Raw genomic sequence first — 17,613 nt, forward strand, 5'->3', positions numbered from 1 at the left:
TAATAGCACGGCAGAAACACATGACAAACACAGCATGGCAGTAACACAACATAACAACATCATGGTAGCAACACATGACAACACAGCATGGTAGCAACACAACTAACAACACATGGTAGCAACACCATGACAACACAGCATGGCAGTACAACAACATAACACATCACTGGTAGCAACACATGACAAACAGCATGGTAGCAAACAACAATAACAACAACATGGTAGTAACACAACATAACAACACATGGTACAACACATGACAACACAGCATGGGTAGCAAACACAAACATAACAACAACAATGGTAGCAACACAAATGGCAACAACATGTAGCTAACACTGACAACACAGCATGGTAGTACACAACATCAACAACAACCATGGTAGCCACATGACAACACAGATGGTAGCCAACCAGCAACATAAAAACAGGTAGTAACACAACATAACACAACACATGGTAGCAACACATGACAACACAGCATGGTAGCAACACAACATAACAACAACATGGTAGCAACACAACATGGCAAAACATGGTTAGAAACACATGACAACACAGCATGGTAGTAACACAACATAACAACAACATGGTACAACACATGACAACAACAGCATGGTAGCAACACAACATAACAACAACATGGTAGCAACACATGACAACACAGCATGGTAGTAACACAAACATAACAACAACATGGTAGCACACAACATAACACCAACATGGTAGCAACACAACATGACAACAACATGGTAGCAAACATGACACACAGCATGTAGTAACACAACATAACAACAACATGGTAGCAACACATGACAACACAGCATGGTAGCAACACAACATAACAAAAACATGGTAGCAACACAACTGGAGCAGCCCAAAACATGGTACAAACATTGTTGGTTAAGGGCTTGTAAGTAAGCATTTCACAGTAAGGTCTACACTTGTTGTATTCGGGTCATGTGACAAATAAAATTTGATTTGGAAGAGAGAGAGAGAGAGAGCGATAGAGGGGTAGAAATACTTGCTGATCTTTTATTTTAATTTTACATTCTGCAATATATCCCACAAGTCTATAAATTAAAGCTATCTATAACTGTGCCACACCTCTCTCTCCCTCTTTCTCTCACTATCTTGCTACTCCTTTCCCTCCTCTCCCTTTAATGCTCTCTCCTCTCCCTGGTGTGTGTATGTGTGTGCGTGTGTTTCTCAGGCGCTCTCCAGGCCACCCGTGCCCTGATGATTGTTGGCACATCGTATCCATCGCTGGGCTGGGCGTGGCCACAATGGGCATGAAGTGTACCACCTGCGGAGGAAACAGAAAAGTGTGGAAGTCTCGCACCGCCATGACTGGAGGCATCATCCTATGGTTGGAGGTGAGAGAGAGGGAGAGAGGGAGGGAGGGAGAGAGGAGAGAGAGAGAGAGATAGGATATAGAGAAAGAGGCTATAGAGAGAGAGAGGCTTAGAGAGAGAGGCTATAGAGAGATAGGGATAGCGATAGAGAGAGATATAGAGAGAGAAGCTATAGAGAGATAGGGATAGCGATAGAGAGAGATATAGGAGAGAAGCTATAGAGAGATCGAGATAGAGATAGAGAGATGAGAGAGAAGCTATGTAAAAGGGGCTATAGAGAGATCGAGATAGAGATAGAGAGATAGAGAGAGAAGCTATGTTAAGGGGCTATAGAGAGATCGAGATAGAGATAGAGAGATAGAGAGAGAAGCTATGTTAAAGGGGCTATAGAGAGATCGAGATAGAGATAGAGAGATAGAGAGAGAAGCTATGTTAAAGGGGCTATAGAGAGATCGAGATAGAGATAGAGAGATAGAGAGAGAAGCTATGTTAAAGGGGCTATAGAGAGCGATCAGAATAATCACCACAAACATTATCTTTTCTTAGGGTCCAGAGTTTCCTTACATGGTCAAATGACTTGGTCATGAAAATCTCAGGGCCCTACTTTTTTTTAACATTCTTTCTAAGCTGGTCTAAAATCTGTGCTTATTATGTCACTTGGTCATTCTGGTCCCTAACAGGGGCTATATAGAGAGATCGAGAGAATCATCACAGGCATATACTGTATTTTTATTTATGTGTAGGCACTTCTTATTTACATTACATGAAACGATCTGTGTTAGAGGTCACTTGGTCATTCTGGTCCAAGCGTCTGAGATCTTAGAGACTACTGTATGTAGGAGGTTTGACCCTCTATCTGGCCACCAGCTGCTCTCCCACTCATCTAAGCCTGACGAAGACCTTCGGTTCAAAACTTGCACAATAAAAGTCACACTCATCTACCCAGGTTCCCCTGGAGGTCACTAGGGAGAGAAAGGGGCATTTTACTGACTCTGTGGCTATTACTCTGACACTATTCCCTCTTTAGTGCATTACTTTTGACTAGGGCCTATAGAGATCTGGTCAAAAGTAGTGCACTATATAGGGAATAGTGTGCCATTTGGGATGCTGGTTGTTACTGTTATATAAGAGGTATTTTTTTTATTTTTTATTTATTTACCTTTATTTAACCAGGTAGGCTAGTTGGAACAAGTTCTCATTTGCAACTGCGACCTGGCCAAGATAAAGCATAGCAGTGTGAACAGACAACAACACAGAGTTACACATGGAGTAAACAATAAACAAGTCAATAACATGGTAGAAAAAAATAAAAATAAATAAAAAAATTATTAACTCTCATCAGACAATGGCAGTAAAATCTAATGGTTAGGGCCTGTTATTCACAAAGTGTCTCAGAAAGAAGTGCTGATCTAGGATCAGTTCTTTATTTTAGATTATAATTAATGGACAGGGGGGACTAGATCTTAGCTCATTTGAAGACTCTTATAGGTCAATGGCAGTAACAGCTAATGACTGGAACTCAATAGCTAGCCTCCCATTGACTTCTTGAGTGTTTGGCTCCCCTCTCTCAAATACGTCTTTATGATGTCTCGATGTACTGTCTGTCTGTATCTGTTTGATCTTCTCCTTCAGCTCTGTGTGCATTAGTGGCCTGCTCGTGGTTCGCTCACAATCTCATCCGGGCCTTCTATAACCCATATACTCCTGTCAACACCAAGTAAGTATCCCTACAAAATGCCTGAATGTATTGGCCTTTTCCCTTCTATTGAGTGGTCTTGTTTTAAAAAAGGTCCAATAAGCAGAAATTGTGCCGCCGTTTCCTGGTTTCTAAATTCTAAATAGTTCACCAAATTTCAGTTTGTGATAAAACAAACAACCCCTAGTGTAGTGCAGGGATAGGTAGCCATGGTCCTCGTAGAATGCCGCATCCACTTCATGTTTTTTATTTAACTGACCTGGAGACCAGGTGTGTTGAATTTAGGCAATCACTGAACTGATAAATTAACTCAGGTTGGGCAGGTGGGGTGCCTAGTTGGGACAAAGGGTTGCCCAACCCTGGGTTAGAGAATCATTGTACCATCTGAACCACTATGAAATATATTTTCAATAACCAAAAATATTGTATTTTCAGATGTTTGAATCTGATGTCCAAAAACAAAAGTAAAAGACACAAAAACGAAATGAGAAAAAATGAACGAGAAGCATAGAAATAGCGCACATAGAAGAGATCTACCACTTCTTAGACTTGCTTTCAATGCGAATAACAGATCTATAACTATCATTTCTAGTGCAGTAATACCTTTCAAACAAGTTGGCTCGGTGCCGTCTTAAGTCTTTGATTATTGACTTAAAATAATGCAAGGCTGGAGAAAAAATTTGCACACCACATGGCTTTCCAGGAGAATAATGTAAGAACACTGTTCTAGAACAACGTCTCCCTTCTCTCCATTTCCCCAATAACAGGTTTGAGTTTGGGCACGCCATCTTCATCGCCTGGGGGGGTTCTTTCCTGGACCTGCTGGGGGGAGCCATGCTGGCATCTTCCTGCCCCAGGAGTAAAGCCGGTGCCCAATACCTGTCATGAGTGGCGTGAGTGCTCGCTCACCATCCAGCAGCACCAAGGAGTACGTGTGAGCTAAATCATGCTGCCAGATTATAATGAGATTCATGAGGTTTTAATAATGAGGTTTACAGATATGCCCCCCCACCCCACCCCACCAGGACCGTTGTGATGTCTCTCACCCGCTCCCAAAATTCCACAATTGTTTATGAGTGGGCCTCACAAATACACTATAATTGGTTATTGGATCCCCCTTATATTATGCCTTTTGTGTAATATGAGAACATGCACCCTAACACACACACACACCTTCTCTTATTACAGCCAAGATGCAGCATCATGGCAAACACTCACCTCCCTGTAAGAAACACTGTCTACTTAAATGAACATTTCCATTGTGATTGAAGGTAGTCAATTAAACTTGTTGTGGTGCTAAGGTCCTACTCTTGGCATACTCATGGGACAGCTATGTATGTAAATAGGAAACGGGACTAGCGCACCACCAGTACTTTTACAATGGAGTTTTCTGTAGACCGTCTCCAATTGTGTTCAATGTTCAAGCCAAATGGAACTTCACACTAGTTGTGAGTGACTGTACACGCTATGGTGAATCACCGGACAATCCACTTTGCACTCCAAAAGGGAGGGGGCTTTTCATACAGGCCTGCAATCTACTCTGTCCCATTATAAAATCTCTCAGAACAGTCATTCTCAACAGGTGCATTATTACAAGAAGTGTTTGTTTTTATTATTGTACTACATAATATACAGTGCATTCGGAAAGTATTCAGACCACTTTCCATGATCCACATGTTGTTAGGTTACAGACTTTATCTAAAATGTGTAAAATACATTTTTTCCTCATCAATCTACACGCAATGTCCTATAATGGCAAAGCAAAAACAGGTTTAGAAGTTTTTGCAAATGCATTAAAAATAAAAAACAGAAATACCTTATTACATAACTATTCAGACACTGCTATGAGACTCGAAATTGAGCTCAGGTGCATCCTGTTTCCATTGATCATCCTAGAGATGTTTCTACAACTTGATTGGAGTCCACCTGTGGTAAATTCAATTGATTGCACATGATTTGGAAAGGCACACACCTGTCTATATAAAGGTCCCACAGTTGACAGTGCATGTCAGAGCAAAAACCAAGCCATGACGTCGAAGGAATTGTCTAAGGCTCCGAGACAGGATTGTGTTGAGGCACAGATCTGGGGAAGGGTAGCAAACAATGTCTGCAGCATTGAAGGTCCTCAAGAACACAGTGACCTCCACCATTCTTAAATGGAAGAAGTTTGGACTACCAAAACTCTTCCTAGAGCTGGCCACCCGCCTGAGCAATCTGAGCAATCGGGAGGTGACCAAGAACCTGCTGGTCACTATGACAGAGCTCCAGGTTCCTCACGGTGGATAGAGAGAGAAGCTATGTTAAAGGGGCTATAGAGAGCGATCAGAATAATCACCACAAACATTATCTTTTCTTAGGGTCCAGAGTTTTCCTTACATGGTCAAATGACTTGGTCATGAAAATCTCAGGGCCCTACTTTTTTTTAACATTCTTTCTAAGCTGGTCTAAAATCTGTGCTTATTATGTCACTTGGTCATTCTGGTCCCTAACAGGGGCTATATAGAGAGATCGAGAGAATCATCACAGGCATATACTGTATTTTTATTTATGTGTAGGCACTTCTTATTTAACATTACATGAAACGATCTGTGTTAGAGGTCACTTGGTCATTCTGGTCCAGCGTCTGAGATCTTAGAGACTACTGTATGTAGGAGGTTTGACCCTCTATCTGGCCACCAGCTGCTCTCCCACTCATCTAAGCCTGACGAAGACCTTCGGTTCAAAACTTGCACAATAAAAGTCACACTCATCTACCCAGGTTCCCCTGGAGGTCACATAGGGAGAGAAAGGGGCATTTTTACTGACTCTGTGGCTATTACTCTGACACTATTCCCTKTTTAGTGCATTACTTTTGACTAGGGCCTATAGAGATCTGGTCAAAAGTAGTGCACTATATAGGGAATAGTGTGCCATTTGGGATGCTGGTTGTTACTGTTATATAAGAGGTCATTTTTTTTATTTTTTWTTTATTTTACCTTTATTTAACCAGGTAGGCTAGTTGAGAACAAGTTCTCATTTGCAACTGCGACCTGGCCAAGATAAAGCATAGCAGTGTGAACAGACAACAACACAGAGTTACACATGGAGTAAACAATAAACAAGTCAATAACATGGTAGAAAAAAATAAAAAATAAATAAAAAAATTATTAACTCTCATCAGACAATGGCAGTAAAATCTAATGGTTAGGGCCTGTTATTCACAAAGTGTCTCAGAATAGAAGTGCTGATCTAGGATCAGTTCTTTATTTTAGATTATAWTTAATGGACAGGGGGGACTAGATCTTAGCTCATTTGAAGACTCTTATAGGTCAATGGCAGTAAACAGCTAATGACTGGAACTCAATAGCTAGCCTCCCATTGACTTCTTGAGTGTTTGGCTCCCCTCTCTCAAATACGTCTTTATGATGTCTCGATGTACTGATCTGTCTGTATCTGTTTGATCTTCTCCTTCAGCTCTGTGTGCATTAGTGGCCTGCTCGTGGTTCGCTCACAATCTCATCCGGGCCTTCTATAACCCATATACTCCTGTCAACACCAAGTAAGTATCCCTACAAAATGCCTGAATGTATTGGCCTTTTCCCTTCTATTGAGTGGTCTTGTTTTAAAAAAGGTCCAATAAGCAGAAATTGTGCCGCCGTTTCCTGGTTTCTAAAATTCTAATAGTTCACCAAATMTCAGTTTGTGATAAAACAAACAACCCCTAGTGTAGTGCAGGAGTAGGTAGCCATGGTCCTCGTAGAATGCCGCATCCACTTCATGTTTTTTATTTAACTGACCTGGAAGACCAGGTGTGTTGAATTTAGGCAATCACTGAACTGATAAATTAACTCAGGTTGGGCAGGTGGGGTGCCTAGTTGGGACAAAGGGTTGCCCAACCCTGGGTTAGAGAATCATTGTACCATCTGAACCACTATGAAATATATTTTCAATAACCAAAAATATTGTATTTTCAGATGTTTGAATCTGATGTKCAAAAACAAAAGTAAAAGACACAAAAACGAAATGAGAAAAAAATGAACGAGAAGCATAGAAATAGCGCACATAGAAGAGATCTACCACTTCTTAGACTTGCTTTCAATGCGAATAACAGATCTATAACTATCATTTCTATGTGCAGTAATACCTTTCAAACAAAGTTGGCTCGGTGCCGTCTTAAGTCTTTGATTATTGACTTAAAATAATGCAAGGCTGGAGAAAAAATTTGCACACCACATGGCTTTCCAGGAGAATAATGTAAGAACACTGTTCTAGAACAACGTCTCACTCTTCTCTCCATTTCCCCAATAACAGGTTTGAGTTTGGGGCAGCCATCTTCATCGCCTGGGGGGGTTCTTTCCTGGACCTGCTGGGGGGAGCCATGCTGGCATCTTCCTGCCCCAGGAGTAAAAAGCCGGTGCCCAAATACCCTGTCATGAGTGGCGTGAGTGCTCGCTCACCATCCAGCAGCACCAAGGAGTACGTGTGAGCTAAATCATGCTGCCAGATTATAATGAGATTCATGAGGTTTTATAATGAGGTTTACAGATATGCCCCCCCCACCCCACCCCACCAGGACCGTTGTGATGTCTCTCACCCGCTCCCAAAATTCCACAATTGTTTATGAGTGGGCCTCACAAATACACTATAATTGGTTATTGGATCCCCCTTATATTATGCCTTTGTGTAATATGAGAACATGCACCCTAACACACACACACACTTCTCTTATTACAGCCAAGATGCAGCATCATGGCAAACACTCACCTCCCTGTAAGAAACACTGTCTACTTAAATGAACATTTCCATTGTGATTGAAGGTAGTCAATTAAACTTGTTGTGGTGCTAAGGTCCTACTCMTGGCATACTCATGGGACAGCTATGTATGTAAAATAGGAAACGGGACTAGCGCACCACCAGTACTTTTACAATGGAGTTTTCTGTAGACCGTCTCCAATTGTGTTCAATGTTCAAGCCAAATGGAACTTCACACTAGTTGTGAGTGACTGTACACGCTATGGTGAATCACCAGACAATTCACTATTGCACTCCAAAAGGGAGGGGGCTTTTCATACAGGCCTGCAATCTACTCTGTCCCATTATAAAATCTCTCAGAACAGTCATTCTCAACAGGTGCATTATTACAAGAAGTGTTTGTTTTTATTATTGTACTACATAATATACAGTGCATTCGGAAAGTATTCAGACCACTTTCCATGATCCACATGTTGTTAGGTTACAGACTTTATCTAAAATGTGTAAAATACATTTTTTCCTCATCAATCTACACGCAATGTCCTATAATGGCAAAGCAAAAACAGGTTTAGAAGWTWTTGCAAATGRATTAAAAATAAAAAACAGAAATACCTTATTTACATAACTATTCAGACACTGCTATGAGACTCGAAATTGAGCTCAGGTGCATCCTGTTTCCATTGATCATCCTWGAGATGTTWCTACAACTTGATTGGAGTCCACCTGTGGTAAATTCAATTGATTGCACATGATTTGGAAAGGCACACACCTGTCTATATAAAGGTCCCACAGTTGACAGTGCATGTCAGAGCAAAAACCAAGCCATGACGTCGAAGGAATTGTRAGTAYYGCTCCGAGACAGGATTGTGTRGAGGCACAGATCTGGGGAAGGGTAGCAAACAATGTCTGCAGCATTGAAGGTCCTCAAGAACACAGTGACCTCCACCATTCTTAAATGGAAGAAGTWTGGCACTACCAAAACTCTTCCTAGAGCTGGCCACCCGCCTGAGCAATCTGAGCAATCGGGGAGGTGACCAAGAACCTGCTGGTCACTATGACAGAGCTCCAGAGTTCCTCCGTGGAGATGGGAGAACCTTCCAGAAGGACAACCATRGCTGCAGCACTCCACCAATCAGGCTTTTATGGTAGAGTGGSCAGACAGAAGCCACTCCTCAGTAGAAGGCACATGACAGCCCGCTTGGAGTTTGCCAAAAGGCACCTAAAGGACTCTCAGACCATGAGAAACAAAATTCTCTGGTTTGATGAAACCAAGATTGWWCTCTTTGGTCTGAATGCCAAGCGTTACGTCTGGAGGAAACCTGGCACCATCCCTACAGTGAAGCATGGTGGTGGCAGTATCATTCTGTGGGAATGTTTTTCAGCGGCAGGGACTGGGAGACTTGTCAAGATKGAGGGAAAGATGAACGGAGCAAAGTACAGAGAGATCCTTGATGAAAACCTGCCCCAGAGTGCTCAGGACCTCAGGCTGGGGTGAAGGTTCACCTTCCAACAGGACAACCTTAAGCACACAGCCAAGACATTGCAGGAGTGGCTTCGGGACAAGTCTCTGAATGTCCTTGAGTGGCCCAGTCAGAGCCCGGACTTGAACCCGATCGAACATCTCTGGAGAGACCTGAAAATAGCTGTGCAGCGACGCTCCCCATCCAACCTGACAGAGCTTGAGATGATCTGCAGAGAAGAATGGGAGAGATTCTCCAACACAGGTGTGCCAAGCTTGTAGCTTCATACCCAAGATCACTCGAGGCTGTAATTGCTGCCAAAGATGCTTCAACATAGRACTGAGTAAAGGGTCTGAATACTTATGTAAATGTGATATTTCAGTTTTCAAAATTTCTACAAACCTGTTTTTCTTAGTCATTATGGGGTATTGTGTGTAGTTTGATGAAGGGGGAAAAAACGATTTAATCCATTTTAGAATAACGCTGTAACGTAACAAAATGTGGAAACAGTCAAGGGGTCTTTCCGAATGCACTGTACATTATCATCAAACTAGTTTTTTTAATGTGTTTTATAATTTGTTCATTATTCTGTATGAAGGCATCCTGTGTTCTGATGTCCACACTAGCATTCTACTTAGGATGGAACAATATATTTGGAACGCATTATAGATAGTATGCTAGTGGTGTTCTTAGAATGTAGCCTGTGTTTTAAATGTAGCAGACTATGGTAGTACCATTCCTAAGTGCTAGCGTAGTCCAGTTCAGCCTTGTGTTTTTGCCTTTGGCTTTAAACAGCATAAGGAATATTTGATATTGGATCTTTGTGCTGCACAATGCGAAAGCTCAACCATACTGCCTTTGCCTGAAAAAGATGTTCAGCAGAATTTTAATGCTGGGTCCTTTTGTATTTGTTTGTTGTAAGCATATAAATGAAATTGCTAGATAGTAATAGTAACTAGGTTACTTATTTGTAATATTTCTATGGATGTAAGATTAAGATGTTCTGAAAGGTTTTTAGAAATGTTTGTTTTAATAAAATGCAGCTTTAGTTTTTTTTCTTTATCTAGCCCATTTCTTTTATTATTGAAAAGTTGACTCAGTGTTTTTTCTCATCACAATAGTTGAAATGCAATGTCTTAACTGTCAACGTCCCATTATAGAACAACTCTGGTAGTAAAATACACAACAGGAKTATTATACAGCTTGTGATGTGTTTTTTGTTGTATTTGTCTCGACATGGGGGCTCGTATTTGGCTGTTTAGAAGTTTGACATAGGCTAGCGTAATTCTGGAGGATGCTTAGCAATCAAATGTTACATTAAAAAAGAAAACCTCCTCTTTTATTTCAAATAAMACATTATTATGCAAAACTCCTCCCATTTTCATGCAAATGTTCCCAATGCACATAACAATTCCATCCATTTAAGTCATGTGATAGTGAATGCATCACAATGAGCCATGATATGAAATGCAATGTTTCACTGAAAGACGTGACCAAAGTATACAAGAAAGTTACAGGCTTTGGTTAGGTCAATATTGTCCATATGACATTGAAACAGTATGTGTGTCCCAAACAGCACCATTTACCTATATAGTGCACTACTTTTGACCAGGGCCCATAGGTCCCATGCAAGGAATAGGGTGCCATTTGGGACTAAGTCATTATTGTAATAATATTTAAACACCAAAGAAGAAAGTAGCCCTTCTGGACAGTAAATTTGTCCTGACATGTTTTGATGCTTCAATAGAATCTGTGCATAGAAATATGTAAAGTTTCATCACATACAATTTAACAGTCATTCCCACAAAGTGTACCATTACGCCATAATACGAAAAACAACATAACCCATATATTATATAAATTCTTTGAAAATATGTGCTAAAAATTGTATAAACCAAAACTGTATTTTGTTGTAAATATGAATTATCATCAGTAACCATCTTTTCCAACTGTCCCTGCATTCCAAAATAGTGATTATTCAARAGTAACCTGACACTCCACAAGGTGAAGCACAGATTTAGGTTAAGTCACAACAATTAGTAACCTAATGTTCCATCTGCACGTTACACATTAACAGGCTTCCTTCCTTCCAAGGATGATTTCCATTTGATCTTATAATTTAAAGAGTGCAACTTTTTTCAAATGTTGCCCTTCAGAAGCTTTAGAGACAAACCACACTGTACTTTTCCAAGTGCAGATATTACTGCCGTAGTGGACTAGGAGCAGAACAGGTTTCAGTACAATTCATTCACAGTATAAGAACAGCTAAATAAAGCACAATATACAAGCTTTAGATGCAAAGGTCTATAGAATCCTAGAATTCCGGCAATAGAATTGTCCTATTTGTGCCACGATGAGAGTTTCCATCTAATATGGAGGTCACTTGTAATATTGATGGATTAAGGCCAAATTGATTCAGTTGAGTTTGGCTTCGAAGAACTTCATGGTCACATGTGGTGTTTAGGAGATGGGTGAGAGGATGAGGGACACGGGACATTGTCTGTTATTATTCATGTCATCATCCACGRCCTCGTCCCCTGGGTCCACTGGAAAGCGAGCAGTAACATGAGAGTTAAGGTTTAGTAGTTGCAATCTACTCATACAGTTAGTGTTTAAGGTAGATAATATCAGAATCATATTTTCTTCTTATTTGGATAAGATGAAGTTGTAAAGTGATGGTTTTAAATGAATCTCTGATGCAAGATAACCTCTTGTTCTATACTCACAAAAAAACAGACATTATCACAAAAATACAATATGGTATATCTCGCTCTCAAAATATGTGGGTATACAGTGAGAACATATATCTTTCCACTTAAGGCTACTCACCTTTCTTAGAACGACCAATTTGTCAGAGCTTGGGCACACGGTGCCCTAGTCTCTGTGGGTTCAGTCTCTCACCATGTCGGTTCTGTGCTACCACCTGGGTGTGTCCCGGGTTGAACTGACCTGTTGGACCTGACTGTCTCGGGCCATTAGGTGGATCAAATCTAGCATCCCATACATCTCCACTCTACAGCAGGGCMCGCGCGCTCTTCTCCGTTTCGTCCACTAGATGTCCTCCTTGATTCTCTCTTCTCACGTTGCCGGGGTTTACTTCCACAATGGCATTAAACAGTGTTCTGGGATTGTTTACAAGCGAAATCACCAGAAATAGCCCGTTGACACAACCTGTGGATAGGGAAATTGTTGCCATGAAAACATGGCGAGGCTACACGGACACACCTAGTGCCCAAATGGACGACTTAAGAAGCGCAGCTGAGAGTCGCGTGTGGAGACGAATGGATTGGGTTCAGGTTCAGTCAGTCCTTATAAGCCCTTCSAAGTTAGTTTATGCTGGCTAGCTGGCAACAACAGCGGCATGGCGCTAGTTACAACTTGTGAAAGTAAGTGATGTTAATTTTGATGGGCGAGGGGAAAATAACTTTGTAGCCTATTGCTCACCATCTCCAATTTTTTCCATGCCACTTAATTTTATTTCGATTAGGATAGCATCGTACACCYTAAATAACTTTTAATAGTTATAGTTATAACCAATCATATCGAGTGGTTCCCATGATGAATTGACGGCTGGAGGCTGGAGACTCCAAGGCTGGAGACTTTCTTCAGCAAAGATYGCTGACAAAAATACTAGGATGGAAGCAAATGTAAGTGATTATAACGTCATAACGAATCATGCAAAAAATGTACAGTTGACAGGAATATGGTAGTTAATGTAGAGACAAACAAGTATTCATCTTTTTTATCATAAAGTTAATTTACCAAAATTGCGATTTAGCKAGCTAGCTGACTAGCTAACATTAGCCAGCGAGCTGGCTAGCTTTGTTGGTGTTGTGACATGAGTATGACATTGTAATTCTGATTGTTTAATGTTTTAGGGACTCCTGAAAAACAACCAGCAGACCAGGCTGTCGTCCTGGTGAAACAGTGGATGTAAAGAATCTAGCTAGCTAATGTCACGATCGTTGTTGTAAGAATCGGACCAAAATGCAGTGTAGTTTGGGTTCATCATCTTTTATTATGAGAACCGGCACAAAAACAATAAAGAGCAAAGAAACGAACGTGCAGCTTTGTCGTGCTCAAAGGCAACAATACAAAAACAAGATCCCACAACTAAAAGGTGGGAAAAAGCTGCCTAAGTATGATCCCCAATCAGAGACAACGATAGACAGCTGCCTCTGATTGGAACCATACCAGGCCAACCTAGAAATAAAGAAACTAGAATGCCCACCCTAGTCACACCCCGACCTAACCCAAAATAGAGAATAAAGGATCTCTAAGGTCAGGCGTGACAGTACCCCCCCCCCCCCCAAAGGTGCGGACTCCGGCCGCAAAACCTGACTCTATAGAGCGAGGGTCCGTGTGGGCATATAGCCTCGGCGGCGGCTCGACCCGCCCGCTCGCGGATCCGCACGCTTCGGTGGCGACTCTGGTGCGGGATCGTCGCCTGAAGCTCCGGACCATGGATCGTAGCCGGAGACTCCGGACTGGGAACCTCGCAGGAGGCTCTGGACTGGGAATCCTCGCAGAGGCTCTGACTAGGAACCCTCCTGGAGGCTCCGGACTGGGAACCCGCAGGAGGTCCGGACTAGGAACCCTCGCAGGTCCATCCATTGATACAGAACAAAAAAGACTGAGCGACTGGGCCACGTCTCTGGCAACCGAACCGACAGAACGAACGACAGGCCAGCTTGGGTAGTAACCCTAGATTTGTGTCAGGACTATATCTTGTGAAAGGATGAAATAGTATGAATACATTAATCAATATAATGTTTTTAATGAAAATATGTCAATCATTATTTGAATATGTTGGTAACCCGTTGTATAAAAGTGATAATGCCTTGAAACCAGTGTTTGGAGGATATATTGGTATGGTTTGCCGGCCCTCGACTTCATCTCGGGCCTAACAACACCTGTGCAAATATATCCTCCGAACACTGGCTTCTCGGGCATTATCACTTAACTAGAACCAACCCGCTCCATCCACTCAATGCGTAATGAATGATGCACGAACCACACAAAATAGGTGACTCATGTGGAGTTAGTTGCTCGTGTTTGCCAGATGCATTGAGGTCAAATGACAACATTTCATGGTAGCCCTTTAGCATCTATAAAGGGTTTGTAAAGGATCTTTAGGCCTATATATGAAATGAAATGTTAACATTTCATTAAGAAATACTTTAAAACACAATAATAATAGGCCTAATGTGATCTGATTTCACTGTTTTCATAAGATTCAGAAGAGTTAGGCCCCAATGACCCCAAAAKAGTTGTAATGTCAGCAAACCATGACTGAATATTCCGGGTAAGTAAACAGATATGATCAGAGTTGAGAAATTGTCATTTTTACATGTACAGGTCCAGCGCTGTACAGTTACATGTAATCTGATTACAAAAAAAATGTAACTCTAATCAGTTACGTAACCAGCCAAAATAATAAAAACTTGAGAATTACTAATTGGATTATTTTTAAATAAATTTAAAAAATATACATTATGACAATTTTCTGTTTTCTCCATTCAGTTCAGTATTGTAAAAAGGCGCAAGTTAAAGTTTGGTCTGACCAATGCCTCTTAAGGAGAAAGTAATCTGAAAATAACATAAAGTTAACAGATTATATTATTGAGTTGGGGTAATCCAAAAGTTACGTTACTGATTACAATTTTGAACAGGTAACTAGTAACTGTAACAGATTGTGTTTAGAAAGTAACCTACCCAACCCTGCAGGCCTATASCTTGCTTTTGAATAGTTACAAACTGAAAAACACATGGGTAAAAAGCTAAAACTTGGCATTGCACAATGATCATCCACCTTGCAGATTGTAACTGTAATTGCAGACTCCTAGTGGATTTAATCTTTGCCAGATGAATAGAAACACTGCCCCAATCAGGCTCCACAACCACCACAACAACTCTTGAGTCATCGAGGCTGGCCGAAGAAGAGCCTTCATAGGAGTTTGTGTTTCACTTCCTCTTATGCTGCCCTATCTATCTCCATCATCATCACATATCAGATGTTAGGGCATGCTTGGTGGCAGAGAAAAACAAAAAGCCCCTTAAACCTGTCCAGACTTATCTATCTAGCTCTCTGGCTGTAACACAAATAAGACGCATAGAGGGGTGATTATTGCCTGAGATTATAATGTAAATTAAACGGCTACGGATAGAAAAGAGCAGATGCTCTAAGCTTTCCTCCCAAGACTAAGGCACTACTACTACTATTCCTGTAACATATTGTGTTTAGTTTACTATTCCACTTGAACACATTACCAAGAAAAGAGACACAGCACTGCTCTACTCTGTCCAGTGTCCWCGGCTGCCATCATCATGTCCAAGCTCATCTGTGTGGCTCTCCTACTGGTCTTTCTGGTCTCCATTTGGTGCCACAACACAGGTGAATATGCAGAATACTATATGTGGGTTTACAATATAGGTGATATCAGCTTCATGTCATACTTGAACAGTGGTGTAAAGTACTTAAGTAAAAATACTTTAAAGTACAACTTAAGTAGTTTTTTTGGGTAGCTGTACTTTACAATTTATATTTTTGACAACTTTTACTTCACTACATTCCTAAAGAAAATAAGGTACTTTTTACTCCATACATTTTCCCTGACACCCAAAAGTATTAGTTATATTGTGAATGCTTAGCAGGASAGGAAAATGGTCCAATTCACGCACTTATCAYMAGAACATCCCTGGTCWTCCCTACTGCCTCTGATCTGGCGGACTCACMAAACACACATGCTTCATTTGTAAATGATATCTGAGTGTTGGAGTGTGCCCCTGGCTATCTGTTRWTTTTWTTTAAATGGTGCTGTCTGATTTGCTTAATACAAGGAATTTGAAATTATTTAAACTTTTACTTTTTATACTTAAGTATATTTTAGCAATTCCATTTACTTTTGATACTTAAGTATATTTAAAACCAAATACTTTTAGACTTCTACTCAAGTAGTATTTTACTGTGTGACTTTCACTTTTACTTGAGTCATTTTCTATTAAAGTATCTTTTAGTTTTACTCAAGTATGACAATTGGGTATTTTTTCCAGCAGTGCACTTGAATTAAACAACAAAGTARTRCTTGTCTGCATATAGTCAWTTCTGTACAGATAGATGTATCATGCCTGAACATTACTAGGTCAATGACTAAGATCTTTTACAGTTAAATGTACCTTTTGAATGGACTGTTGTTTTCTGAAGGGTTGCTCAGTAATGAACTGTTGCAGTAGTTCAACATTCATGACAAAATGGGACCAATGATTAAGTTAACTCTTCCTCCACTCTGTGTATAGTCTCTTCTACCAAATGGTCTGTGAGGGACGTGCTCCGTAAGTGTCGGTGCAAAGGTGAGCATGCCTATTTAGTAAGTGCTGTAAATGATAAATGCCAATGGTAATAGATTCATTGTATTTGTTGACTATAAAGCACTTACTGTAAGTTAACACCACTGCCTAATTAAAAACTTGAACTCAAACTTAAACGTAATTCTCTACAGTCTCCTACAAAGGTTATCATCATCATCATCCTCACTTGCATACCTATGATGACTTATTGAATATGCTATGAATATAAAGAGATGTGTGTAATTTAGAACTGTGGATGTCATTCTCTCTCCAGTTCTTCCCAATGGGAGAGAGATCTGCCGCAAGCCACTCTTTCCCCAAATCCCTGAGGAGACAAAGCAACTGATTAAATGCTTTTGCAGGAAATATAACTTGTATAGTGAGTATACAGTGTGTGTGTGTGTGTGCAATTGTTTTTTGCTTTCTATAACTTTGTCTGACTGTCTGTCTGTCTGTCTGTCTGTCTTTGTAGAACTCAGTGCAAAGCTGAACTTGGAGACAAAGCAGGACTTGGAGAAATGTTATTTTATCTGGTCCAACCCCTTCTGAGGATGAGAGGGCAAGGAGTGAACAAATTATTTTAAATCATTGTTACACCAGCATAATCAGTCTTTTAAACATGTCAATCAAATAAATAAATGATTTTTCTATATTATCAATTCACATGTTGTGTTTATGTTCATTTTTGTGTATGTGTGTTGCGTGATAGTCATTGTGTGAAAACATAATCACAACTTATTCAATCATGTTTTGCATGCAGAGCCCCTATACCTAACAGGTGAGTGCTTACAGTAGGTTTCACATTGGCGGGTTGTCACACTCTAGAGCCCTTTTTATACCTGCCATTAACATGCGTCCTTCGTCCTGATCTTGACCTGGACTTGTCTGTTTAAACTTATGATTTGCATATTTTAATCGTCTACACCTGTATGAAAAAATTGGGCACAATCAGAATGTGGACAAGATCAACTAACTAAAAATAAACTAGGTTTACCTTTTTGTCTGTGGATTACTCGTCAGAGTA

General features: G+C 40.6%; 1 protein-coding gene and 2 long non-coding RNA genes across 5 annotated transcripts in view; 2 read left to right on the plus strand and 1 right to left on the minus strand.

Moving 5' to 3' along the window:
* The window catches only part of LOC111960339 (claudin-7-A), a 20,230-nt gene extending 9,791 nt beyond the window's left edge, over positions 1–10,439 (plus strand). Inside the window, exons 3-4 of one of the 3 annotated variants that reach the window (XM_023982306.2) lie at positions 2,988–3,072; positions 7,342–10,439. In XM_023982306.2, the coding sequence (XP_023838074.1) occupies positions 2,988–3,072; positions 7,342–7,516 (260 nt within the window). In that variant the 3' untranslated portion in view covers positions 7,517–10,439. Of the gene's footprint in view, positions 1–2,987; positions 3,073–3,818; positions 4,028–7,341 lie in introns of those variants that run through there. The other 2 variants (XM_070437862.1, XM_070437863.1) reach the window with 2 other exon arrangements.
* A 115-nt stretch (positions 10,440–10,554) lies between these two features.
* LOC111960344 (uncharacterized) lies at positions 10,555–12,511 on the minus strand. The gene is made up of 2 exons (XR_002876819.2): positions 12,072–12,511; positions 10,555–11,788 (listed from the first exon to the last, which is right to left on the minus strand). It is a non-coding gene; the product is annotated as an uncharacterized lncRNA (long non-coding RNA).
* A 2,751-nt stretch (positions 12,512–15,262) lies between these two features.
* Positions 15,263–17,252, plus strand: LOC139023856 (uncharacterized). Its single transcript, XR_011475054.1, has 4 exons — positions 15,263–15,636; positions 16,539–16,592; positions 16,864–16,968; positions 17,062–17,252. It is a non-coding gene; the product is annotated as an uncharacterized lncRNA (long non-coding RNA).
* Positions 17,253–17,613: the final 361 nt, after the last annotated feature.

The sequence above is a fragment of the Salvelinus sp. IW2-2015 genome, linkage group LG37 (assembly GCF_002910315.2).
Source record: "Salvelinus sp. IW2-2015 linkage group LG37, ASM291031v2, whole genome shotgun sequence".
Lineage (NCBI taxonomy): Eukaryota > Metazoa > Chordata > Actinopteri > Salmoniformes > Salmonidae > Salvelinus > Salvelinus sp. IW2-2015.